The sequence below is a fragment of the Aythya ferina genome (assembly GCF_964211825.1).
Source record: "Aythya ferina genome assembly, chromosome: 12".
NCBI classification, from domain to species: Eukaryota; Metazoa; Chordata; class Aves; order Anseriformes; family Anatidae; genus Aythya; species Aythya ferina.
This window is the reverse complement of record NC_140308.1, coordinates 13,616,049-13,643,975: the sequence shown is the minus strand read 5'-3', so window position 1 is coordinate 13,643,975 and position 27,927 is coordinate 13,616,049. Positions and strand designations below refer to the sequence as shown.

The window sequence follows — 27,927 nt, the reverse complement described above, 5'->3', positions numbered from 1 at the left end:
TAAGTGAACATTTGTTTTAAGCATAAAGATATGGGGGGAGAAGTGGACACAAGAAAATTTTCTCTACTCACCAGCCTTTTCCCTCTGACTGGCAGTGGAAAGAAAAGCCACGTAGCATGTTGTCTCAGCTTCATATAGATAACATATTTATTGAAAATCTGCTTCACCAACAATGGTGAAATCATGACCAAAAATTACAAAACATCATGGTAGTTGGCTTTATAAAAATAAACTGCAGGACTATGTCTCACCGATTTGTACTAGTCCCTCCTGCCCCCTCCCTCCTTTACCAATGTAAGTTGCACTCTTCAGCGTTAGAGCATTCTAGAAAATTGCATCCCATCCAAAAAATGCACTTGCGTTCCCTTAGCAGAGGTTCTTAAAGTGACTCTTCCCCCCGCCCTCCCCAACAATAAATATAGAAAATAGCCTCTAAACAAATAAATTTTAGTTTGGTCAGCTTACAAAAAAAAAGGTCCATTTTCCCCCTCATGGGTTATGTAGTGACTAAGCAGCCTTCTGAACAGTATTCAAGTCTTTGGTGGGTTCGGCTGCTTAAAGCTGCAGTTTTATGTACAGATGATCAACTGAGGTCCTGTTATTTTCTCTCCAGAAACCAAAGACTATGAGATGATGTCAGATGCGTAGCGCCAGCACGATCACCGCATTCGCTGCTCCTTCACTGGGAGTGACCGACCATCCAGGAAAGCAACTGGTAGAAGGAGGTCATCTTTGGCAAGCGAGAGCTCTCACACAGAAGGCGTCTTTGGTGGATGAACCTGTTGCATAAGCTGCGGTCGCTTCACTCGCGGTTTCCGTCTCTTTGGCCTGCTCTTCGCTTTGTTGATCTGCACCACAAAGAACGCCAGAACCACCATGGCACCAAGGAAAGCAAAGACTGGAATGGTCTGTCCCACGTCCTGGTTGTACCGTCCGGGCATTATACCTAGAAAGGCAGAGCAGAGAGGTTTGGAAGTGACAAATGACCACAGGAGCTGCAACTTCTTAGCAGCGTTAATGCTATCTAGCAAAGTGATCCGATGGCAGTTCTTATTCCGAGACAAAACAGCCATAATCAGATTATATTTCAGACAGGAAGATTAACAACTGCAGACCAATTAGTGAAAATAAGACAGGATGCTAACTAACTTCACAGAAAAGCACCAGCCTTTCCACCTTGACCTACTTCGGAACATCAAAGCATAACCCAGATTTCCCCTGCAACAGCCACCTTCTGTTCTGCATTACAAGTGAAGAGATGCAAGCACTTGATCGTAACTTTACCACTAAATGTTTTCTATAAATGCCATCAAACCCTCACGCCATGAGAAAAGGGATTTTGTTTTGCTCCAGAGACTGCACGTGCACGCAGCGAGGATGAGCTGCACAGCCCTTCCTTTTTAAAGGCACCATTTGGTCGCGCAGCTCGGGCTGGGAAAAGAGCATGCGTGAGGCTTTTAGACAGCTTCCAGCTGGGCTCATGGTGCCGAGCTGACAAGAAGAGCACCATTACACTAAAGCTGTTTCAAGTGCTCTACATCATTTGTTTGCCTAACACCTTCCCCAAAGCACCATTCAGGAAAAACCCTTCTGGACTCTGCTTTTGCATCTGTGCACTCACAGAAGGAATTTTAATTAGGAGGTTTTGTATTACCAGGCCACAGTGCCCAAGGACAGAGCTGCTGCTGCCTACCACAGGTCTGAACAGCGCCAAAATAAGCCTGGACTGGCCAAAAAAGCACCCAGCAAAAATTTTATTCCCTGTATGCCATGACTCCTTTTGATTAAACTATTCATATGTAGATATATTTATCTTTGGCCCCATCAGTCTCTTACAACACAACCCTATTCGTATTTGTACGATTTTCACAACTGAAAGGAAACACGTGTCCTCCCTCGGTCTGCTCGGTGTTTGTTTGTTTTAAAGCCTGTATAAAAAGCAAGCAAAACAACATCGTTCCAGCTTTCCAACCCTTACCTCCAGGAATGTCCCATGCTCCGCTTTCGCCAGGGGACAAAGGTCTCACTTGGGGTCGGTTCTGTCGAAAACTGGGCAGGGCCACTTTATCAAGGTCAATTGATAGTAACTTCTGATGTTTCCAAAGGTTGCTAGAAGAAATTCAAAGACAGACGTCTGCCCACGTACTTCAGTAACACAAGGAACTTTGTAGAAACATCCGTAGAAACCTTGCTGAAACCTGCACCTTACTCACTAATTCAGACCCAAACCACAATCCTGTCCATTCTTTATGTTTTGCAGCTTGCAGGCCTCCAAAGTTCACTGCAGATGTCACAGGGACACTTTTAGACCAACAACTGTTTACCAGCAATTCTTTCTTGCACGCAGACTACCAAAAGCTACCATTAGGAGCTTAACAGACAAGCATGCTGACGCATTTGCTTTTGAGTGACTGACAAAAAATACACCACAAGGCAGAGTTGGGCTAGCTATCCAAGAAAGTGCTTCAGAAAAGTATTTCAAAAGCACGTGGTGATGATGTATTTACGCAAGTCCTTTAAGTTGGGATCACTCAATCATAACAGTGTGTTGACCTGTGAAGCTATTTTTAAAATCAGTCGGTTTCGTACAATACAGTGTAACCATCAGGTGAGTCAGAATCACTCACTGAGGAGGCATTCATCATCATTTCCTCTCTACAATCTGGTGTTTCTCTAGGAAAGGAATTCCAGCTGTCCATTGTAAAAGCAGACGGAACAAATGACTCTTCTGCCAAACTTAGAAGCAAGACTCTGTACAGAAATGAGAGACAAACCTGGGAGCAGTTTCATTCAAAGGCTGTGGTTTGGCCCAGGAGAGGTGAGGACACGCAGGAAGGGAACGGGGTTTAGGGTCTCCCAAGTGAGCCTCGAGCACTTTTGAGTATCGATGCAGATGGTTACCTGCGATTCACAGCAGAGACAGACTGGGTTACCAAGAGACTGGGAGGATAAGAGAGTTCCCAACATCTCCCTCTGCCTAACCAGAGCTGCTGTAAAACCAGGAGCTCGTTATGGTACTGACTCACCGCTAACTCTCCCAGTTAGAATTACAGAGCTCACCCCAAGCTGGCCCTAGTGGCACATAATTCAAGGGTCTGCCTTGGTCTGCCTCAAATTCCACCCTGACAGCCCGTCGGGTGCTGGCTCTGCTCGGTAAGTGAGGCTCTCACCTTCCATCCGCTCCGGGAGAGAGGCACCCACTCCTGACGGCGGTCGCTGGCGGTTTTCGGAATGGCTGAGACTTGGCGGCGTCACCCCGTAGGAGGTGTACTGCAGGAGGGAATCCAGGAGCCAGAAGCAATCTGTGGATTTCACAGCCCCAGGCCCCAGCACAAAACAGGCATTATGCTACACTTCAAATGGCTTATCTTTCTGTTAAACAGGATATGGAGGCATTCAGAAGCACAAGGAATTTCTCACTCTTGTTATTCTCCTTTTGAAGTCCTAAGCCTGATTTTAGAAAGATGCAACTTTTAACCCCTCCTCCTCCAACACTACACAAACACAACATTAATACGTTCAGTCTGAAAATTTCTTGTCTTGTGTACCAAATCAGGCTCTTTTGGGGGAGAAAGTCATAAAATCACGTCTTAAATATGGGAATTCCAGTCTGGACAGAGCCAGTCAAGCTCCTGCAAAAAATTACCATTTTTTTTTCAGTGGAAATACAGGGAGCTCTAGGCTTCTGATATTATTTATATGAGGGAAAGAGAAGCAACTATTTATTTATTTATTTTTAAGGTGACATAATAAATACTTTGCAAATAAAATTAAAAACAAGGTAGTTCCCCCCCCAGTGGAAAGTTCTGACTCATTTGCTTTCCCAAGCTTAAAAAAAAAAAAAAAAAAAAGGAAGGGGAGAGGTTCTGGCTACACCCCAGCTGAAGGAAAAGCAGTACCGACAAAAGCTCTTGGTCCCCAGCCTGTTGTGGACCACACCACAACATACTTCATCACGGTTTTCCTTTGCACTTCAACAACATACAAAACCTTGTGTTGATTCTCTCCTGAATTACTGCTGCCTTAAGCCGGAGCTACCTCTAATGCACATGCACTCCACCTGGTTAACTCCACAGTCCCCTGAAATTTCCATTTTCAGGAGTGGGACAGTGTCTTTCCAGCCATTTCCACCATACAGCGAAACTACTTTTCTCAGAATTTCTCAACCCAGGGAAAAGTTGGCTGGGAATGGGAATTAATCTTCATAATCCTGGTGTCCCTTAAACCTTCACCTTTGATTGTTAAAGAGGTCAATCAGATTTTAAGGATTTATATTCACAAATGCTAGGAATTTACCTCAGCTAAAGCTACTGATGTCTCTGCGGGAGACACAGCTGCTGATTCGCAACTCAAAAGCTAACTTTAAAGGATTTTTTTAGAGCCTTCCACTTTTTCCTTGCTTCATAGGTCACACTGAATTTACCAGCATTAGGAGGTCACAGAGCATTATTCTATTACTTAATTTAAAGCTGCACAAGAGACACCAATCTGTTAGTGTTACAGCAAGTCACTGGAAGCCATCCAAAGACAGACAAGGAGAAACCAGAAAAACTTTAAAGAAGATGTTTAAAAAAGACAGAAATGAGCTAAAGATGGAAAGCTCACTTTGGCAGTAAGTTCCTTTAAACTCAAATAAATTAGGCAAGGGATGGAAGCCCAACATTTTTAAATATCAGTGACAAAGACCTAAATAAATAAATAAATAAATATCTTAGGTCTCATATATATATAATTTATGGGGCACACTCTAGTTACAACTGCACCTGACAGCATTTTAAGCAGAGTTCCACGGAAATGAAGCTAAATCTCGCATAGGAATGTTTAGAGTTTCCCTAGAAAGCAGCTGTTTCTAGGGAGAGCTGTAAGAAACCCACAGGACACTTGCTAAGAGAATAATTCTTTCTGCGTGTCAAACGTACACACCTTTCTGTCGATGGCTGTCATCCAAGCAATTAGAGTCACCATACAGAACAATTCTGCCACCACCTTCAGAAGGAACTTGGTAAAGTCCCAAAATAGGGACATTTTCAATTACAGCAGTCTCCTGTTTTAAAACTTCAAGACCTAAAAGAAAGCACAAGAATTTCAGAGCCTGCAAAACATCAAGTTTTCTACAGATCAACACAGTCTACATTGCAAACTTACAAACGCAGCTATGCCAGTCTTTGTGTCACAGATAAATGCAAAATGTTTTTTTAAAAAAAAAAACAGACAGACATGGTGTTAAGATAAAAATCAAACTGCTCCAAGACCCTGATTGTGAAGTTTTCTGCTGACATCAATGTTTTCCTTCTTTCGCACAGAAGCAAATAAAAGGCATCAGATCCTGGATGAACTTCAACATTCCAAAATCAAAAATCCTAATATTTTCAGCACCAGGTTTTAAATCAAGCTGATCTACCTTAAAAATCACATTATCATAGAATCATAGAATCATAGAATATCCTGAGTTGGAAGGGACCCTTAAGGATCATCAAGTCCAACTCTTGACACCGCACAGGTCTACCCAAAAGTTCAGACCATGTGCCTAAGTGCACAGTCCAATCTCTTCTTAAATTCAGACAGGCTCGGTGCAGTGACCACTTCCCTGGGGAGCCTGTTCCAGTGTGCAACCACCCTCTCTGTGAAGAACCCCCTCCTGACGTCCAGCCTAAATTTCCCCTGCCTCAGCTTAACCCCGTTCCCGCGGGTCCTGTCACTAGTGTTAATGGAGAAAAGGTCTCCTGCCTCTTGACAACCCCTTACGAGGAAGTTGTAGACTGTAGACTTATGTTGTTTTAGTCCTGCAGAAGTCTACAGAACAAGGTAACTTAAAAATCAGCCATCACAACGCATACTGCTCTTTGCCAACATACTGCTGTCATGCCTACCTTCTCCTACAAGAAAGCCTACTACGGAACAAAAAAGAGAATAGGGAATTTCCATGAAACAGCATCTGTCTCTCTGCAAGCAGCAGCTGCAAGACAAGGACTTTGACTTAAATCAGTCAAAGCCCATCTTGAAGACTGCTGGGCTTGCATCTCTCTGCAACTCTGCAGTACCCACTTCCCTCATACTTCACCTGCTCAGCTTTCAATTTAGGAACAAATAGAAGTATTGTTTAGTGAGGATGCATATGCCAAAAGGAAAAAAAAAAAAAAAAAAAAAAAAAAAAGTAACATGAATTTTCCCACCTTTGCCTCTACAGCAACCTTTGGCAAACTGCACTCCCTCTTTACCCCAGCTGCTCTTTGAATTGGCAGGTAGAGCCAGGTTTTGTTACATCCATCCCTGCCACAGTTCAGAGATAAGCCTTTTCTGAAACACTTGCACCAGTATTACAAACAGCAATTTGGAAGTATCATTTAAAAGCCTGCATCCAAAAGCACTGCACATGACTGAATAAACTGGCAACTTCAAACACATTTGCAAAATATTTACAATTTTAATCAGTGAATGAAAAACATGGAAAAAGCAACCAAAGGAAGGTCTCGTGGCATGAATGGGTACGTGCAGCAAAACTCAGTGGACACGTGGCTGTAAATCTGCCCTTTGCATCTGACAAATCTATCCAATTGCTTTTATCTCCAGTAAACTTGAAGGCTGCCATAAACAGCAAGAAAGAAAACACCCCAATTCATGAAGATACTAAAATGAATTCTGTAGAAAACTGATTTTTAGGTTGAAAAGCTTCCCACCTCTAACACCCATTTCAAAAAACAAAGTAAGATGACCAACCTCAAAGTATTTGAGTCAAGTATTTAGTCTCCTTTACTTTAGATGCTGCCTTCAGAGAACAGAAGCAAAACATCGAGCTCTTTTGTTTCATGAATTGAAACGAAAAGGATTCAGAGAAAGCAGGTGCAGCAGGCTACTTGTCAAATGCTGTCTCCCTCCCTCTCTCACACAGAAATACGTAAGCCATCAGCACAGAGCATTTCAGGGGTACTACCTGGTCTCCCAAAGGCTGACATGGATGAGCTCCTTACTGCTCCAGAACATTTCTCTATTAAGTAATCACATGTGCCTATTGCACACTAAGTCACCCAAAACTCCAGTGCACTTCCTCATCTCCTCTGACAGCTTCTGGCTTGTAGCAGAAGCTATGCACGCACTTCTGCTCCCACACTCAAATCCTCTACATCCACAGACACAAACCTGACCCATGATATCATTAAGAGTCCTGGTCAGCTAGGACTGACCAGTATTCTACACAGCATTTCCTAAAGGCTCTTAAAAACAGGTCTTTGTTGCCTGCTGTTCTTACAGCTCTGAATCAGTACCTCATCAACTCAAAGGTATTACGATAAAACTTAAGGGAATGGATGTGCACAGGGAACAGATCACTCCTGTCTGAAAGCTCAGGCTTCCTGTGTGCCTAAAATGCTTCCCTTGTGAGAATCTACTAGGTAGTAGGCGAAACTTTGTCTAACAAAATCTTTACCTACACCCTTAGATCACAGCTACCATAACACTTAAACCAATTTTGGCAATGATTAGAGTAATTCTGCATACATATATATTATGGTATCACTTGCAAGGTGCAAGAAGCATGGACAAGGAACATAATCTCCTCCCCTAAAGCCACACACACATGCAGATGTGTTGACATACAGCAAACAACAAAAGACTTCACATATGCACTTGAATATTGCTGTACTATATAAAAACTGTGTATACAGTCACATCACATTGCAGCTTCCTCTAGATATCCAACTGCACATTTTACACAAAATGAAAAAATACCCAGCCTCTTAATGCATTTTTCACTCCAGTTTTTGCACCTTTGTAACTCTGCTTTGCACTAACAGGTTCTACTTAAAACGCAAAGAAGAAAAAGCATACCTTGATCCTTAAAGGTCTGTGCAATTACGATGCCATCTTCTGGAAACTTTGCAATACTGCATCCTGATGCGTAATTCACTGAAAGACATCACAAAACTGCATTTACAGACTAAAAGTGACGCTTCCTCCTTCCCACCTAATTCAGTGAGCTGGCAAAACAAGCACAGAAGAAAGTATTCCCAGGAACATTTAACATTTATCCGAATTTCTGTATTTTGACCAAAACATATAGATAAGGCATTTATTTCTAAGTGCACGTTTTCCAGGTTCACCTCTACGTACTGCTTTCAAGCTTTTCCATTTATGAGACTAACACTGCCTTTTTTAAGCTGAAAAGCTTCATCAAAGGCAGTAGCTTGCACTAAGAGTCATTATTTATACAGAGAACCTGTCTCCTTCAGTCAGTGCTGGGGAGCATACAGAGCCCCCTGTGCCTTCTCTTTTCACATACACATTCCAAACGAACCAGTAGGAAGGCAGAGATTTAGAAACAAAGCATGAAAACATCAAGTGACTCGGTCAGAAAAAAATATAATAAAGACTGGCTAGACCTAGAAAGTCTGAAAGCAATCAGGTCATGGACCTGTGCCCTAACCACAAAGTCTGAACTTGAAACTAGTAAAACACACTCATTTCAGGGAAATCGATTCAAAAGATCACGAGAACAGGGATTTACAAAGCTTCTTAGGATGCTTTGATGTACATCTAAATTGGAGTATCCCAAGGAAAGACTCCCAATCGATTTTCTTCCTTCAAAATCTAAGATTTCCACTTAACTGCAAAACTAAAACTATGACTAACCCAAGGCTTCATCTCGGCAAGCAGTATTTATAGTACAGACAAATACGGATGCCCCAAGAATATCCTTCTCCTGGAATTCAACCATAAACTCAGGACATTTGTTACCTTGTCTGAAAATTTATTGGATGCAGGAAACAATCACGTAAGCATACTTATCACTCTCTTCACTCAATTTCAGAGCAGTTCCCTCGACTCTCACTCAAGCTGATCCTCACAGAAACTATTTTCCAAACAAGCACCTGCTGTTCACAGCCTGTTTTAGGCAAGGGACTCCAGTACTCACTTTCATGGTTTGCCAGGGTGAAGTCGCCTTCGTAGAGCCCATCACTAAAGGCCATGTTCCAGACAGACAGCAGGTCATTGAGAGCCGGTATGTTCGCACCTCCAGTATCAGGCATCCACCACTGTCTATAAAAATAAGCGTAACACAGTTAATTAGTATAAAAAAGGAACTCCTAGAGTCTGTGTTATGAAAAATCAGGTCTCTCTCCACACACAGACTTTTTCAAGTCACTAAAATAATGAACTCAAAACTCTCAAAGCCTCATTTAACTCCGGGGCACGTGAGCAGCTGTCTCTCTGACATCTATCCTTCCGAGCAGAAGTAACGTAATATTAATGTTGTAAAGCTCTCACTACATTCCATTCCATAGAAAACTTTGTTTTGCTACAAAGAAATTCAGTCTTAGGTTTGTTGTTTGGCTATGATGAGGCAAAGTCACAGTCATGTCATTTGCTTCTAACTTTTTCTAATGAAGCAGTGTTACTTGCTCCCAAGTTGCAGAAAGATCTTTATATCTTAACATAAAACAGGCTGAAACCACAGTAATTAAAAAGGTCTTTACCATTACTATTGGTATTAATTTATTTTCCCTTTATAAAGCATACTGGAATAATTTCAACATTGGCTGCACATCCCAGTGATACAGCCTGCAAGTACTGTATCACTAAAGAATAAAAATTCTTTTTTATTCTGCTGTCCAAAGTGAAAACGTCTCAATTTTTCTTTGCCAGTCTCCAATTTTTTACTTCTTTCTATTGTAAACGTTTTCCTGGGCTTTAAAAACAAGATTACATTACCAAGGGTGGTTGCAGGATCACGGTAAAATAGGAAGCTATTCTCCTTAAGCTCTGCAGCTTAAGGTCAGTTTTGCTCTTAAGGTACTTCCTTCTTAGAGGCAGCTCAACAGGTGCCGCAGGTACTAAGGCACACTGTATCCCCTTTGGGGTTTTTAGGACAGTTATGTCCATAAAACACCAGTTCTATGACATTGTATTTCCTACAGAAACTAAAGAAATAGCTACCTTGTGTTTTCATCATAAAACTTGACCTTTCTCATCACAGATGTGTTGTACCAGTCACTGAACACTATAAGCGACAGGCCATTATCAACATCCCTCCTCAGCTTGGTGATCTCCTCCGGAAAATACTCTTCCTCGCTGTCCACCATCAGTAAAGTCCCTGCATGTAAAAGCAAAACCAGAGTTCACCAGCCTGTTTGTTGTCATGTTATCAGTATTAACACAACCCATGCAAAAATTAACACAAGTGGATATTTTGCACAACTGTCTCTGCATGACTCATGACTGAAAAGCACGAACAGGAAAAGAAATACTTTATTCCCTAAAAATATGGTTGTGCTTTTAGATTACTCCTAAATATTAACTCATCTTGCTTCTTCACTTTCTGATTGCTCGGTGGGGTGGTGGAATCTCCATCCTCAGAGACGACACAAACCTCACCAGGATGATACCCTGAGCAATCTGATTAAGTCCTGTGATCCTTGCAACCCAGCCAATTCTGTAACAGTCAGTGTTCAGAAAGTTTAGAAAGCCTTCTGATAAAGGTCCTGCAGAAACCAGGTTAAGGATCTGGATGACAGGACAGCGTGCATCCTCAGCAAGTTTGCGCACAATATAAATTAAAGAGAAGTGATAGATGGGCCACAGTGTTAAGCTGCTCCACGGAGGGACCTTGACAGGCTGGAGAAATGGGATGGCAGGAACCCTGCACAACTCAATGTAGGGAAATGCAAAGTCCTGCACCAGGGAAGTCCATACACCGGTACCTGTATGGGCTGACCCTCTGGGATGCTGCTGTGCAGAGAAGGACCTGGGAGACCTGCTGGGTAACAAATGGGAGCGTGTGCCACTCATGCACCTTTGTGGCAAAGGCCAACAGCATCGTAAGCTGAATTAGGAAGAACACCACCAGCAAGATGAGGGAGGTTCTTCCCTCTGCCCAGCAGTGGTCAGACAGTTCTGGGGTGCTGCTTCCAGTACAACAACCGTGGACATGTGGAGGAAGACAGAGCTGGGATTGTTTAGGCTTGAGAAGAGAAGGCTCCTGGAGAATCTTACTGACGCGTATAAATAAATGTCTGATGGGAGGGAGCAGAGACGATAAAGCCAGGCTATTCTTAGTGGTGGCCAGTGAAAGGCAAGTGGCAATGGGTGCAAACTAAAATACAGAAAACCCCATTTAGACGTAAGACAAAACTGGAATGGGTTGCCCAAAGAAGTCATGAGGTCTCCATCCTTGGAGATGCTCGAAACCTGGCTGGGCACCGTCCTCAGAAACCTGCTTTGAGTAAGAGATGGGACTAGGTATCTCTACTGAACCCTTGCAACCTCAGCCATCCTGCCACTGCGCGCTACCAACAACACATCCATGTTCAGAGGTGCCAGCAAATGCCAGGATCACATGAAGTCCTGCTACCTATTCCAATTCCAAAGCAACTTCATTCAACGTGGGTTGCAAGATTGGAAGAGGTGTCTCTGCTTCAAGTCTACTCCCCTGCAAGCACACCTGTCATGTAGCTATTTATAAACAGATTTAGACTGTTTCTGAGCCACATTATTTGCCCCCCACTGCTTCTACTGCAGAGCTTCACCAGAGTTATTAGAAGACTATTTCAGCCATTTCCTCATTTCATGTACCAAATTTATTCCACTTGCATATTTCTGTTCCATTCCCTTGTTAAGTGCTTTCTCCTTCACCTCTACCTACCTGCATTTTTCAGGCACAGAAAGCACTCATCTCCCACCTTAGTCTATTTTGGCAATCTAAAAGCCAGTCTCTTAGCTTTTCCATCTTCCTAAGGAGAAACATGAGCTGTAGCTGACAAATCTGTGCACGCAGAGCAGACCTGCCCTTGTAATAAATCTAGAGGTCTCAGAGCAAACTATTTTATTATGCTTTTAAGGGCTACCACTTCTGTCTCCAGTTGCATATCTGCTGAGCTCAAAAACAACAGTGCGATATTTACTGAAGAATCAAGAAAAACAGAAGATCACTACAGACCACATTTCCAGAACTACAGAACTGTCAGGAAAACGCACTCTCTTCTCTTTACAATCCACTGGAGAAACACCCCAGACCAAAGAAGAAGAGGACCTTGTTGGAGCCTGTCAGGGTTAACTAGAAGGGCATACTGAAGCAGAAAAGACCATGGACAGCTCAGTTTGCCTCCTGACTAGCGAATCTATCAAACCTCTAAATCCAACACAGAAGAAACGAACTACACTGGTCTGAGAGCATGCAGGGCTGTAGAGGATACTTTGCCCTGTTTTATCTATCCACAAAGACCAAAGTTTCAAAAACACCACTGCTGAGAAAACAGAATGGACACTTTCAATTCCAGTCTGCAGTTCACCCGTGCTTCATTCTGACTGTGCAAAAACCCTGCAAATTCAGTTCTACCTCTGTGGGACTGAATGCAGAGGGGCTTTTAACCTACTCAGAGGTGTGTTTTCCTTCTCATTTTTTCAAGATAGGGATACAGAACCGCACTAATTCTACTAGACTGCACAATTTAGTATTAGCATATAAATAACAGATACACCCACTGCTGTAATATTTTTCTATCTAGCATTCTATCTCAGTTCCCCACAACATTTTCGGTCTTCTAAAACACAGGCCATTTTAGGAAGAAGTTAACAGTGCTGAGAACAAGGCAATTAGCACGTGCTTACCATACTGACTTGCATCGAAACATGTAAATGGGGAACCAAGAACTTCAACAAAGTAACCCATGCTTCTTAGGTGCTGGTACATGTCCCTGAAGTTTGTGTGGATGTGGTCTCCATTCCTTAGGACAAGAAAAAAGATTGTTGAAAACATTTTAATTTGGCATAGAGGAATTGGATTTACATCCTGTAATTACAGATTAGTTCCTAGTTTAGCTTCTGAATGGTCCATTTGTTTCAAATGATAACCAGTGGTTTTCCAACTACCATCCCTTCTTTGCAAACTTTTTCCACAAACGAGACTGGTTCTGAGTGCTACGAAGCTGGGTAATACAATCAAAGCCAGAGACTGAGAACATCCCTTACAAAGCACAGTTCTTTATATTTACAGCACGTCACAGAGAAGCACTGCTGCATTAAAACCAGATCCTCTTCACAGGACTTCCTCCTCAATGAAGAACCAGTAAGAGCAGTTTTAACCACTAACTAGAAGAAGTGCACAGGACAACCTGTAAATAATTGCTGAACATCAGCAGAGAAGTTCCTAGACAACTGGTCAGCCACTCCTTGCTTCAATCTTTCCAATTTCTCTCTCTCTTTTTTTTTTTTTATTTTAAATAAGTGGGAAAAAAAAAGCAGCTAATAAAGTGTCTCCCTCAGTTCCATGGGAGAAATCTCAGAATCATCATAGATTCAGGGCAGAAAGGAACTATGCCTTGAAAACAAACCAAAAAAAAAAAAAGCCACAGGGTAAAAAAACAACAAACAAAGAGTGTCTTAAATGGGTATTTAAAAAGGTTTTCATTTCATATGAAACAAAAACCAGAGAGAACAACAACAAAAACCTGCAGAAAAAAGCATGCAGAACCTAAGAGATTTCCATGGCACACTGAAAAAGGCCAGGGGCCTCTGGCATTCAGTGAAGTTATTCTCTATCATTAATACATAATCAAGAAATACTGATTTAATAGAAACTGAGATAAATACCAATCCAATGGATCATTCTTCATCCTCAAATTATCCCTGGGGAAGTATCCTGGTGGATAACGGAGATTATGATATTGATCCCAAAGGACTCGCTTGCTACGAGGCGGAGTAGGAATAATCTTCACTTTTATTGGAAGCTTCACCGTTGACGTCTGCTCTGCACCGTTCTTAGACTGAAGGACAGAACAAACCACAGTGAAATTCATTTCCCCCACTTAAACATTCACCAGTTAACTGTGGAGTGTAAAAGACTGAAAAACAGAAGTATCAAGTCTATTTTTAGTAACCAGTACCAGCTTTGGAAACCAAGAGCTGACATTTGTCTTGTATCACCGTTGTGTTTTCTGCACTCAACAGCTTATATTTCTGCTCAGAATGTAAAGTACTTGAAATACCTTACTACTGTCATTTGATTTAAACATTCAAAACCTTAAAATTTTCTCGGAAAGTTCTCAGGAACTTAAGGATGGTTCTGTGAGAAAGACGCTTCAGTTGTCTCTTTTTCAAAACACGTTACTTAGAATTCATAATAAAAAAAAAAAACAACAAACATTAAGATCATTATTTGTACTCCTAAATTCGTTGACCCCAATTTAACTTATGCATCAAATTACAGGACCAGACTAATCCCATAAAAATAAGTTATCTGTATACTGTGAAGCAGTTTTAATAATTACCACCACTTCACACACACACAAACAAAACATAGAACTCACTTTATTTTCTGCAGGAGATGATACTGTGATCATAACGTGACCTTGAGCGATGCCTTCCCAAGATGCTGCTTTCTTCGCTACCGAGATAGAAATTGCTAAGTATCCAGACCAAGGCCACAACACAGGGGAATAGGAGAAAGCCACTTCAATATTATCCCCATTTTGTGGGAGGTAGGGCTGCCAGTCTGGCTGTGAAACGAAGACAGGACATTGGTAAGGCAGTACTTGAAGTTACTAATTTTTGTGCACACAGCCCCCCTCCTCTGCCCACAGGAATAACCCATCTTAGCTTTTCTGAAGATAATGCCAAATTATAAAAAGTCCAAAAAGATACATGTTGTGCCAACAAATTAACGTAACCATGACAGCCTTAATGATCCAAAGCGTACACCTCTCAGAGGCAGGACTCTAAGCAGCTCTATGGACAGCATGCTAAGCGCACCCAATTTAATGTTTTGGGGTCCTATGTGAAAATGTATTGGCAAAGACATGAACTTTCCTTTCTGTAACAAAACAGGTTATGGCTCTAAGAGATTCAAGCAGATCACACTAGGTGTGTCTGAACATTATAATTAGCTAACAATATTGGATAAGAGCTTCTATACCCTTTAGTGTAAAGCTCGAATACAAAACAGGCTTTGGGATTCACACTACCATGTTGAAATTAAGCTCATTTATATTGGCTAAATTTTTGAGATACGGGCCTTATGTAACTTGGGACAAGTTACCTATCTGTTCTATATTTAACCTTACTTAAAGTTTAATCAAAAAAAAAAAAAGTTTAATCCTCTCTTTTCAACAAAGATGTTCAGCATTACTGGTATAAAATAACAGATCTTGCAACAGGCCTCGATAACCCAACACATTCAGGTTGTTTTGACCACATAAGAGGCACAATTAATAACATCAGGATCCTTTACTGAGATTTCTTATACTCCAGACCAAAGAGATGAGGAAAGAATACCCAGAAGATCTTAAATGCTATCAGAACACAAAGAGATCTCTAAGTGGAATCAATCCAAACTGGTTTTACGAAGACAAAGTACTACACGCCCCTGAAACCAGCACACTGTTGGAAAATCTGCAGATAGTTCATGGTGACAAGTCTTACTAATCTGGGTGCGTCCTTTAAAACCAAACACTCTGTATCTCTTGCTCTCATCAGTAACAAAGTTTATTTGTTCTATGAAATATATAGGTAAAATAATCCTTTCTGGGAAACTTGTAGTAATGTTAATAGTCAGGACTTGGAACAACGTTGACTCTTACCTTGTCCACAATTCTCCCAGTGACTCCCATGCCATTAAGGATAGTAACATTAACAATGGTTGGCATCCCTCCGTAATATATGGGCTGAGAACAATAGGGCCACATGTAGGGACATTCTGTCAAGTCAATATAGCTTGGACTCAAACTAAAAGCAAAGAGACATGAGGCAAAATTAAAAAAAAAAAAAAACAAAACAACAGTAGGGGTACAGGCTGCTATACAAAACTGATGTATGAAAAAATTATAGCTAAAACATGCCAGTCATAGTTACTGTTTCAAGCACTCATCTTACTTCCCAAATATGTCCAAATCTTCCTTTCCCCTCTATTATTTATTTATTTATTTATTTTAAAGTTTCATGGTGTTTTTTTCGCCACAAAGCAAAAGAAACTTTTCAGCACAGTGAGAACATTCTCATTCTGGAAAACTAAAATTGGACTACTGTCCCATTTTGTTCTAGGTGGCATTATTCATAACATCTGAGAGCTTAAATTGAGCCTAGAAGAGAAAGTAAAATCATCTTTCAAAGACACTTCAAGCCCCTACACTGCTCTAACCTGAGTAGAATACAATGACTTTTTATCCCCTCTCCTGTCAAAATCCATGCTTCAGGATTACGTAAGATCTATGCAAGTTCTTTGTTGCATAAGCATGGGTTGCTTAACTGAATTTCTGGCATATCACCTGCTCTCTTAACAGAAATATAGCAGATTATAGTACATTGTTGATTAATTGAGGATTAAAATTAACCTGGCCTGTGGTTTATAGCTGTTGAGGATCTGATAAGCTCTCAGGAGATCCAACTTGCCATGTCCTTGTTCAAACATGTTGACTCCGGGAAGTCTCCGTGCCGATGCAATAAGTGCCTGCTTCATACTTGCTGGATTCACCATTTCACGCTTCTGAACTGTGCTGAAATAGGAAACAATAGATCACATTAGGTGGCCTTTATTATTCTAATTTCTTGCTTGTCTTGCCTACTGTTCCGCCTGAAGTTGTCATTTCATTTAAAGCAAATGCAAACAAAAATTAGGTTGTTGTGAACATCTACAGTTCCTACTTGTCCATTATTAATTGATTTCTCACTGGCATTGCTGAAGATGAAAATAGAAGTGACAATTTTCTGACAAATTTCTCTTGAAAACCAGTATTATTACATCAATTACATCCTTACAATGTGCTCTATAACCAGCTGTCATTATAACCAGGGTAGTATTTTTACATGCTAAATAGAATATTCTGAAAATCCAACCCTCTGTAACTGGCAACTTGCTGGGATGTTCCTCTGTGTAGCTCTTTCAGGGGTGGGAGGTGGGCAGAAATAGCTTTGTTATCCAAAGAAAAACGCATCATTTTACAGAGGAAATACAACGATTACTTCAAATTTTGGACATAAGAGTTCTGTATTTGAAAAACTCTTCTCTCATCTTTAGGTAGTCACAGTGACAAGTACAAAGTAGAGACTTGCAACTCCTATCTTCCTCTTAAATTCTTCCACGTGCAACAGATAACTTACGCAACCGGATAATAATCATAAAAGCCCACACAATAAAATTTACGAGTATTTAGATAGCTACCTGCTGTCGGTGCCTCTTCTGAGTAGCTGTTCTTCTACACAAGCAACAAAAGCAATTCAAAATGATCAAACACTTAATGAATTCACTCTGTAAAACTGCTGTCCCTAACTATATTTTCAAATACATAGTTATTCAAAACAGTCCCAGAAAGGTTAGAGCCAATCAGCAATCAGACAAAGTAATGCCTCAGGTAGGAGAAAACCAATTCTGTGCTTTGAGATCGTTTTTGTAAATGTAAACACCATTTAGTTTCATTTGGAGGGTTCCTTCAAGGTTGTTTGTGGTTTGTTTCTGTTTGTTTGGTGTTTTTTTGTTTTGTTTTGTTTGTTTGTTTTTTAAATGACCCTCCTGTATTGGAATCTTTTAAGGGACTCTTATTTAAGCCTTACCTTACTAACAAGGTAACAGCTCCTGCTACGACAGGAGACGCTACGCTTGTCCCAGAGAGAGAGCGGCATCCACCTTTCATACCAGAACCTCTCACACCAGAGCCGTAGGTAACAATATCAGGCTTCACTCTACCATAACCTCCAGGCAGCTCCTGTGAAAAGAGAACAGATGGATTGGTGCCCTAATACATTAGAAACACTGCTTGCTTCATTTGGGCATTTAAAATGACTAATACAGGTAATTCAGCAGTAAAATAATTTAGTAAATCAGCTACAGTTCCACATAAGGGAATGTCATCTAACACTTAAAGAAGAGCTTAAACTGTGTACGGCAAATCCTCAACCCAGGAAAGGGACATCAACATTACTGCCAGATCCTCCAGTATCTGAGCTGAGCATGAAACTACCAACTAAACAATAACCACGTTGCTACCTGGCTAATGAGAAGCAGTATAAACAGAAACTAGTACATAATAGTGTCCTTAATCAAGATCACAAAGCAACCTCATCTGAAATCATGTGTGTGGTACCAGTCACCCCAGTTCAACGGTCAACAGCAAACGGAAAGGATATGAAGTAAGAACAATGTTACACGTAGCACCAGGGAAGCCTAGGATTTAAGGAAAAGAGCTGGCTTCATTTCTGCAGTGATTTGTCCTCACAAGAAACTCCAAACTATGGTTCAGAAGGCACTGGGCATTTTAGAAATACATCAGAAATGTCAAGAGGGGCCAACATTAATGATGAGTACTCCCAGACAGAGTATTAAGCTTCTTGCTTCAGGTCTTACATCATTCTCTTACAAGTCCTAGCTTCCATGAAATCTTCTATCACTGTTCACTCCACACACACCAGCTGCATGAGATTACCCCTCTAAAAAAGGCTCCCTTTTGAAAGCACTTATTTTGGTTGCACATGTGGCTGGCCACAATTAAAGTATCTTACCCAAGTGGTCATTCCCCGAGATGAAAAGCGAGCTATATTGTCTTCAAAGTCAATGCCGCCTACTCCAATCACATCCATCTGGTCAGCCGGGTTATTCAGAGTCCTAGAACAAGATGGGAGTTAGCAAGACAATAAAAAGAAAAAAAAAACACATTACCATAGCCATAAGTTTATACAGATAGAGGGCACGTTGCCATCAGATTTTTGTCAGGCCTTCTTTCTATCTAAACTGCACAGAAACAAGCTTTGGTCCTGCCTAAGACAGTTATGCTCTATCACTAAAAGCAACTTCGCAAGCACTTAGTAACTCACATGTAACTTACACCAAACCATGTATCTTCAAGGCAAAAAAATAAATCTGTTCTTAGGCATCTATTTTACAAATACACTGCAAATAATTCTTGCTTGATCCTTCTGCGTTCTTCAAGTCTGAGATCTGTTCTCAAAGATGTCTGCTTCTACTACTGCGGCAGTATCAGTTGGAAGCCCTGCTGTTCTTTTACTAACTTTTCACTGTCTGAATGAAAAATATTCACCTAAGTAATTCTCAAACGTATTACTAAGGCAAATGATAGAGAGAGAGATGGGAGTCACTTTGTTCATTTGTTTCAGTCACTTTGGTCACTTTCTATAAACAGATTACAGCAAAAAGGAGGAGAGAAAACCCTCCAGTACAAGTACAACTACTTCCAAAACCATGTAAGAACTTATATGCCTTTTTTTCCTTTTGCCATGGGCAGGGCTGTCACCCACTAACTCAAGTTGCCAAGAGTCTAGTCCAACCTGGCTTTGAACATCTCCAGGGATGGGGCATCCACAACCCTTCTGGGCAGCCTGTTGCAGTGCCTCACCACTCTCTGAGATAAGAATTTCCTCCTAACATCTAATTTCTCTCCCCTCTTTTAGTTTAAAGCCATTCCCCCTTGTCCTACCACCACCTGCCCACGTAAAAAGTTGTTCTCCATCTTTTCTGTAAGCCTCCTTGAAGTACTGAAAGGCTGCAGTGAGGTCTCTCCAGAGCCTCCTCTTCTCCAAGAGAAACAACCTCATCTCTCACAGCCTTTCTTCATAGCACGGGTGCTCCAGCCCTCTGATCATTTTCATTGCCCTCCTCTGGACCAGCTCTAACAAATCCTCGTCCATCAGAACCCAAGAGATCACCAAAACTTACCCATACAGAGGGCCGTCATTGCCAATTGCAGAGACCATGATCACGTTGTTGGCAGTCAGCTCCCATACCTACACACAAACAGCATTTACAACAAGGCTCTGCCACCAAAAACCATTTTGAACAAACAAGAAGACTATTTCCTCATACTAACCTTGTCAACAAATGGATGATCCATGAAGTCTGGTCCACCAATACTTAGATTCAGTACATCTATCTTCTTTAAAATTGCATAATTAAAGGCATCCAGAAACCAAGATGTATATGAGACCTGTGTAAGACAGAAGAAAACAAAAGCTATCAATGGAAAAATCTAGTGATTCCATGACAACACAGACTTCAGAAAGATGATGTGAAACAACACAAATAGAAAGCACGAAACTAACGGCAGTTTCCTAGTATTTCTAGTGCTCAATATATGTTTTTATTTTCAACATTATAAAAAACTTTAACACGTTATTTCTGAAAAATATACCAGATTTGGAAATTAAGACATCTTGTAGTAAGCTTCTTTTAACTAGAAAGATGTATCCTTCTCACTTAAAGACAATATATCAACATTTTCAAGTACTTGCAGTATTCTCAAAGAAAAGGATTAAAACAGCATTCATCTTAAAAGGCAGAAATTAAAACACCTGTAAAGTTGCTACCTGGTTATTGGTGAACACTCTGAAGATGTGCAGTTCTGCATTTGGAGCAAATCCCTGGCATTCTCTCATGCTGGCTATCACACCTGCTACAAAAGTCCCATGGCCTAAACCTATCACAGACAGAAGTGAACAAAATAAGATGTTAGAAGACAAAACATTTCATTGTTAAGGATTTTCATTGTTAAACAACACCTATACTATAAATCACATCGATCCAACACACTTCACAACAAACTGCTAACACTGGGTTCAATTCTCATCTTCTTAAATTGCATTTTGCTATCGAATTCAGAGGGGCCACAATTTCCAGCTGATGAAACCTGGAGCAATGCACACTCCACAGTCTGTTCCTAGACCTAATTGCTATCAACGACACCAAGAGCCACACAAGGGAATCACAACAAATTATTTTGGGAAATGCAAGTCACCAGGCTAGCATATGCATATGTAAACTTCTAAAAAGAGGTTTATTCTGCCTCTGCAATAATTATATTTCGGTTAAGGGTGAAAAATATGACAAGAAAACATTTTTTTCCTCTCCTCACAAAATAATGTGTTTTTTCTTTAGGGGACTGCCTGCTCTATATTTACACACTCAAAATCTGCCTGTGCAGCAACCATCTGGCCATAGCACTAAGAGGAAGTGTGACCAAAAGCAGGTGCCACAATGCAAAGAAATACTGTGCTTAATAAAACCATGGAGGTGCACAGAACACTGAGCAAGATACATATACGCATTGAATTCTGATTGCATTAAATTGCCAGCTGACTCACTGACCCAGACCGTATGAAATGAGTAACTGTGAAAGCACACGGTCAGAGCAAGTTAGGGCCAACACATGAAAAAGGAACACAAATAGACTGCAGAAAATAAAATGTTCTTTGGAATGTCAACGGCTATGAGCCAGCATTGACAAATGCTATGAAAACTATATAGACTAGAAAAAAAATACAGAAAGCTTGCGAATCTTGAATTAGTTTCAGACTGCACAGTAAAGAAGGAACATACTCCCCCTCCTAAGTACGGAAATACATATGCACTGTGAAACAGCAGAACACAATGTTTTCTTCCCCTGACATTTTCCAAAAGCTATGATGAAACACCACATATGATTAAAGGAGGCACACGCAACACCCTCTTGGAATCTTAATGCTATTTGTTGAATTTGGCAAGAGTACAAAGCACTCAGGATACTGAAAAATTAAGCATAAAATCTCAAGACATATAGTTTCAACAGATGTTAACAGATGTGTTGCCACCACAGCAGCAAGAGCAGCTTTGCAACACGAAATAGCACTCATCACCTTCAGGAAGGGTCTTCCAGCTATGCACAGTAACTCACCGTCATCCAAGGTTCTCTCATTTGTCCAGTTTGTTCTCTCCTTTACATTTTTGAAATGGGGATGTTTCTCACTCAGCCCAGTGTCAAATACAGCTACTCTTACGCCAGCACCTAATAAAAGAAAAGGATTGTTTTTCATTCAGCTTCATAACAAATGTGTTCTGCCAAGTGAATGAATACTTCCATGTTTAATCTGCACGTTCACTAAGTTGTGGATTTAAAACAAAACTCTTACTCCATTGCAGAAACTGAGCCACAGATCAGAAACCACGACTACTTCCTCGTAAGAACAGTACACACACACACACACACACACACGAGCGCTCTGTAAGCATACAGGGCACCTCAAAACAAAGCATTGCTCAACCTCTCCGGAACTGGCATCCAACGAGATTAATGCTTATCAGCCAATTGACATTTCCTTGCGCTTCACTTGCTTCTCAAAGGAAGTTATTCTAAATCAACAAACAACGGCATACCCGTGTAACCCATTTGCCAGAGGACATCCGCCTGCAGAGTCTGAGCAACTTGGCGTGGGATAGCTCTCAACAAACGCCTGCTCGAATGGCGACCTGTGGCATGCCAGAAGCCAGAACCTAAAGAAAGACTTGCTCTTCTCAAGGGACGAGATGACTGCCATTTTTGAGTCCATCTGGTTTCATTGCAGTGCAACATAGGATCAGCTATGTAGGATTCAGACAAGAAAAAAAAAGTATGAGGAAAAACAAAAGATTTGCTGTTTATGCAAATATCCACATCACATTGTTACAGATTTATTTTTGTCTAGATACGTTAATGGTGTCAAAGTGAAAGCTTCCACTTTATCCACTAGGGATATACTGATCCATAATGTCTATTAACTGACTGCTGCAAAAGAAACTTTTCTACGTTGGAGATGGATTCACTGCCGTGCTTTAGGAAAGTTATGGCAAGACCCCAGTAATTCGTAGGCAAACAAACAGATTGCTCTAAGTTAAAGAAAAACTGTAAGACACTTCTCATTTATGCAACAGTCCTAAATTTTTCCAAAGCAGATCTCATGCAACCACACATAGCATTACTTACAGTCTGAATATTTGAGTGATCGGAAGACCTTCCGCTGAGGTGTTACTCGCTTGATGTTTGGATGATCTTCTAGTGTCAGTACTCCATCCTTCTGTTTCTCGTTGATCTGGATCACTTCAAAATCACTGGGATAGTCACTGGCTGGGTTGTTGCGGGGTACAATCCTCCAGTTCTCGATATCACTGCTTTTTAGTGCACTTGAAATAAACTTACTTCTAGCTTTAGCTGTGAAGTATCCATTAAAAGCCACAATATACTCTGGAACAAGAACACAGATCATTAGAACTGATGTTTAAAGTAGCTTACTTATGCATGCACTTCGTAAAGATCTCAACATTTCTTTATGCAGAATTAATAATCACAACTTGAGGCACTTTTTTTTTTTTTTTTTTTTTTTTTGCTTTTACAGGTCTGCAATTTATTTGTGTACTATGTAAAATTTTTGCATCATGAGATCTGTAAAATATTATAAAGACCTTTGAAAGGAAGGCAGAATTGTAAATAGCATGGAAAGGTGAAACAAGTGAGGTGAGTAGGGAGAAGGAACAAGTTTACTGTCACATCCAGCAGTACAAGATGACGTTTATATCGGCATATCTACTCATATATACGTCAGTTTGATATGCCAATTCAATATGCTTCTTCACATGCATGAATTAAAATCATTCAGCCTCCACACAGTATTGAGTTTTAGAGGAAATTACTGGCACCACCTATGACTCACACAAAAAACAAAGCTGTCCCCAAGAGCCCAGTCCTTGACCTGGATTAGGGACTCATGGGTGCACCGCAGCACCAGCACGCACGGCCACATTTACCTCTATAAGCCCCCGGCTAACTAATGCACAAGATGTCATTGCTGGTCTCTTGTGCATGTGTAGGTACATAGCTTTGCTGGGGCACATTATGGGCACCCAAGGGAATAACCAGACACAGGGTTGAGGGATGAATTAAGGACAACTCAGATACTGACTTTTGATACTGAATCAGGTGAGTCAGCACATTACGTGACCCCACAGTTTCAGATACAGCAGAGATGTTGTCCTAAATGGCAGCTGTGCACCCTGCAAGCACTGCAAACGATATGAGCTCATTGCTCATGCTTCCTCCACAACCTGTTGCCATTCATAGACCACACATTCATTAAATTCATCCTGCAGTTCTGCAGGCACAGAGCTGCCCATGCCAACAGACTGCATTCTGCATTCTACACCCTGTTACTGTTTGTTCTCCCTGCCTCTTCACTGGCTGGCTTTGTCCAGCCTCACAAACCTTCCCCAATTCAGCACCCACCTTTGCTCTGCTGCTCCCCTTTGCCATTTCAGGAGCAGTATCAGCCTTAGTTTGCCTTTCATCAGCTCCCTCTGCACTTATCTTTCTTATTTCTTCACAAACATACTATCACTTTCAAACTTTTTTTTTTGACAAACCCACACATTTCTCGTCTTTCTCATTCCTTTGTGGCCCTCTTACGGACATGAGAGCCTTAACCATACCACCAAGCAGGTCAGTGAACAACTACTAAGCACACCAAAGTGACTAGACCAGACCTGCCCATCAGAGCCTTCACACTCTGTTTTCACTTTTAACCTACTCTTTACTTCCCCCCTCTTCCTCTTCATGTTCAAGTTTTGTGCCAGGTTAAACCAAGAAACTTTGAAAAAAAATTCTCAATTTAAATGCAGATAAGTTAGCAGATCTACTCATATAGTCTCTGAATATTACAACTGCACAAACACCACAGTCCAGTAACATGCCCTTGAACTTCGCATGGATTTTTTTTTTAAATGCTTAGCTCTATTACCATGTTCCACGACTGTTGAAGTGAATTCCACTTTTAGAGTAAGGCGAGAACATCCAGGACATATGTGAGCCTCATGGGAGGAATTCCCTAGCCTGGTACTGAAGTGTTGTTTGCCACAGAGTAAAATAACAACCAGAACAAACCAGATGTTTGCAAACTTCATGGTCATAGAAGAAAATGGTCTCATTCCAAGAATTCCATATAATCAAATCACACTTTTCTTCTTTATAAACTAGTTCATTTTTGTTTCAGTAAACACTGCTTTCACTGTGCTGCTCAACTGGATATTCTTAAAGCTGTGTCCAAAGTATCGATTTCATGGTCTTTTGAGGTAAAGCCTAATAAACAGGCTCATTTCTTTCTACGCTTCTTCTCCATTTTGTCCTGAAAGATGTGGTCACTTGGGATATGGTAGCTGAGTCCTGTACTCCATTGCTGATGGCAAAGTTAACTCCCTAGAAGAACTGGCAAAGTTGTTTACAAGCCAACCTGCAAGGCAAGATAGAAAATAGTTAGCTTCAAGTTATAGCATGGAAATCACAGAAGATCATTTGTCAGCTAGCATTAGAAATAGCAAGGAAAAAGTTGCGCGTGTGTTTCAGTTAGCAATTTTTCAAGAATGCTCGAGTCTCTTCCTGGCTCACACCAGAGCATCTGTGAAATACACAGGTATTCACCTGGCAACAGAACAGACAGCAGTGACAACCAAACTCTACCACCCTTTGCGTAGGTGGAATAAGAAGAACGAAATGACACGTAAGGCTTATTAAAACGAAAAAAAAAAAAAGCAATATAAAGTACTAGCATGATAAAAAGCATCCACAGACACTCAAAAAAAGCGTGGCTTTTTTTTTTGCCTTTGCATCAGGAACGTTGTTGATGGAAGTACTGCTATGGTACATAATTTGACACAAGGAGAATCAGGTTTAAATACTATTTCAGGAGCTGGTGAGGACAAGAAATATTGTTATAGGAAGCAAATCTGCAGTCCCTATACTTGAAAAGAGATTACCAGCATGAAAGAAGCCTTTCAAGTTTTCTTGAGGTGCATTACTACAACCTGAGAACATCAGGGCAGAGCTTAGAAACGCAGTAATGTGAAGTTAAACATTTAAAGTGTTTTCCACATGGAAGGGAAGCTTCCTCCCTTTGTGCTCCAAAGCAGAATAAATAATCAAGAAAAAGAAAAAAAATAATTCCTAATGTTTAACCACCAACTGATAATTAAAAAGCCATTAAAATATGAAGGAAGAGAAACATTTCTGTTTGGTCTGCCAGACCACAAGGAAAAGCCACAGAGAACAACACAGCCCCACAGCAACTGGGACTGAAAAGCAGGAGCCTTATTAAGGACCTAAGGACCTCAATTCGTTCAGGAGAATGTGGGACCAATCCCAGAGCAAATCCTTGCACAAAATGCATCAAGTCTTCGTGTGACAGCTGCCGCTTCCCTCTTTCTTAAAACACTGAAGTGTTTCTTTGTCACAGCAGCAGCATTTCCCTCTCTTTCCACCTGAGGGATAACACCAAGCTGCGCTTACAAACTTTTCTCTTCATCCCGAAGCTGAAGGCGGTCATGGGACTCTACCAGCTGATCTCTGCACACCTTATCGCCTCACGGCCTAACAACCCAGGCGGCAATAAAAACAAAAACTAACCGCACAGGTGAATAAAATAAAATAAACACAACTATGGCATCTGAGGGAGAGCCGAGCGAAGGAGCAGCGTGCTGACAACCCGGAGCATGTGCCTCCCTCGTAACACACAGGGAGATGGGGACATGTCCGTGCCCCCAAAAGCAGCCCCCGGAGCCGCCCTCCCCCCAAAAATTTTGGGACCCCCAGCGGAGCCCGGAGGTGCCGGCCGGGCCCGGGGGCGCTCTGCCCGCGGTTCTCTCCGCTATTCACCGCCCGTTACCGCCTGCCCGAGGCCTCGCAGGGAGCCCCCGGCCGCTGCTGTGGGGCAGCGGCCGGCCTGAGGTGCGGAAGACCCCGGGAGAGCCCCAGGCAGCAGCCCCCGGAGCGCGGCTGCGGGCTCCGCAGCGAAGCGCTGCTGCAAACACCGAGGGGTGCAGACACCGGGAGCACAAGCAGCAGGTACCCCCAGCCCGTTTACCGCTCGCTCTGAGGGCGCGGCGCTCCCCACAAGCACGGAGGGGGCGCAGAGGATGCAGTAGCCCCTCAGGGCGCGGCCGCCGCCCACCCGCCGCCCTCACCGTGCCTCCGCCGCCGCCCCGGGCCCCGCCGCCGCCATTTTGTGCCCTGTTTACCCCCCAGCTCTCGCGAGAGCCCGGCGCATGCGCGGCGCGGGGCCGCTGAGGCGATCCCGCTCCGCCCTCAGGGCTGGAGTGATTTCGGTCGGTTTTGGTTAAAAATCGCCGGGGGGAAGGGGAAAGAAGGGTCCCACCGCCCGCCTGCTCCTGGAATACCAAGAGCACAGTTTAAGAGGGAAATGTGTTTGACTAGCTGAAGAATTTTTTGTTCTTCTGCCCCGTTTTTCAGTGGGTCAGAGCTTCAGATGGTTAAATTACAAATAGCTGCTGGGCGATTATTTAACAGTGCGCGCATTTAATACCCCTGTAGCTGACTAACTGCTCTTAGCTGTATAACATGATTGCTTTTGGGAAGAGCAATTCTAAATACACAGGCTGTGTTCTCCTGCATATTCAAAAATGAAAGGAGTTGCTGCTCTGCATTACTCTGGAGAACAGTTCTTTGAAAAGCAGATTATTCAGATATAACTGAATGGACTTTAACTCCTGTAAGGAAATGTGAAGAAACAATACTGTTAATAGGGAGTGACAAAGCCAAACACAAAGTACAGCAATAGAAGTGTTATCCAGTTTCATAGCAGTATTTAAGCCTTTGCTAAAAATAAATGCATTTTTCACCCAGCCTCTTTTAAATCCCCTTTCTGAACGCATGTAAGTCATTCTTACGCACACCTAATGCATAATTTTGAAACAAACAGCTGTCAGGGCCAGCTGAGTGTGGTCTGCTAACCAGAGATCACACAGACCAAACACACTAATGAGTTCCTGCCCTGATCCCTCCTTGCCAGCTCCTCTCCCTCCTTCCCCCCAGAAAGGAGTACTCTGGGTTGCAGGAGCACAACAGGAACAAATGTCAAGGGAGAGAGCTCCCCTTGACACAAAAAATTGCAGTTGTACAGTAAACCAACTATCATTTTTCTTCCTTTGCAAGCCAGCAGCTATACTAGGCATTTTCACCGTCATGAAAGGGGGGGGGCTGGTTTCACTGTATTAAGAATCAAGATTTTTAAGAGTTTTAGTCAAGATTTCATATGGCACAACTTCAAATTAGTTATTTAGAAACTGAATCACCTCAGCTGAGAATATATTACTGGATGGGAAAAAGTATTAGATTATTCTGTGTTAAATCACACCCTTCTTTTAGATAG

General features: G+C 41.8%; 1 protein-coding gene across 3 annotated transcripts; it reads right to left on the bottom strand.

Annotated features, from left to right (window-relative positions):
• Positions 1-119: 119 nt before the first annotated feature.
• MBTPS1 (membrane bound transcription factor peptidase, site 1) lies at positions 120-26,838 on the bottom strand. 3 transcript variants are annotated; one of them, XM_084533528.1, is made up of 23 exons: positions 26,723-26,838; positions 24,508-24,996; positions 22,704-22,961; positions 22,118-22,321; positions 21,639-21,749; positions 20,296-20,405; positions 19,800-19,916; positions 19,649-19,716; positions 18,478-18,580; positions 17,533-17,684; positions 16,317-16,478; positions 15,567-15,711; positions 14,298-14,486; positions 13,582-13,754; positions 12,601-12,716; positions 9,931-10,087; positions 8,909-9,033; positions 7,825-7,902; positions 4,924-5,064; positions 3,171-3,302; positions 2,775-2,901; positions 1,979-2,109; positions 120-946 (listed from the first exon to the last, which is right to left on the bottom strand). In XM_084533528.1, the coding sequence occupies exons 2-23, from the start codon at positions 24,692-24,694 to the stop codon at positions 750-752; spliced, it is 3,183 nt and encodes a 1,060-aa protein (XP_084389654.1). In that variant the 5' UTR covers positions 24,695-24,996; positions 26,723-26,838; the 3' UTR covers positions 120-749. The 3 variants fall into 3 exon arrangements, with proteins under 3 accessions (XP_084389654.1, XP_084389655.1, XP_084389656.1); XM_084533529.1 differs by having other exon boundaries at positions 26,623-26,745; XM_084533530.1 differs by lacking the exons at positions 120-946; positions 1,979-2,109; positions 2,775-2,901; positions 3,171-3,302 and adding an exon at positions 3,350-3,372.
• Between the last annotated feature and the right edge of the window lie 1,089 nt (positions 26,839-27,927).

Bases quoted from the DNA above. Each gene is read 5' to 3' on its own strand.
- MBTPS1 (XM_084533528.1), bottom strand. From the start codon at position 24,694: ATGAGACCATTTTCTTCTATGACCATGAAGTTTGCAAACATCTGGTTT. The intron at 9,034-9,930 runs GTAGCTATTTCT...TTATTTTTATAG, and splicing joins TTTTATGATGAAAACACAAG to ACAGTGGTGGATGCCTGATA. The intron at 2,110-2,774 runs GTTTGTCTCTCA...AATTTCTTCTAG, and splicing joins TTGAATGAAACTGCTCCCAG to CAACCTTTGGAAACATCAGA.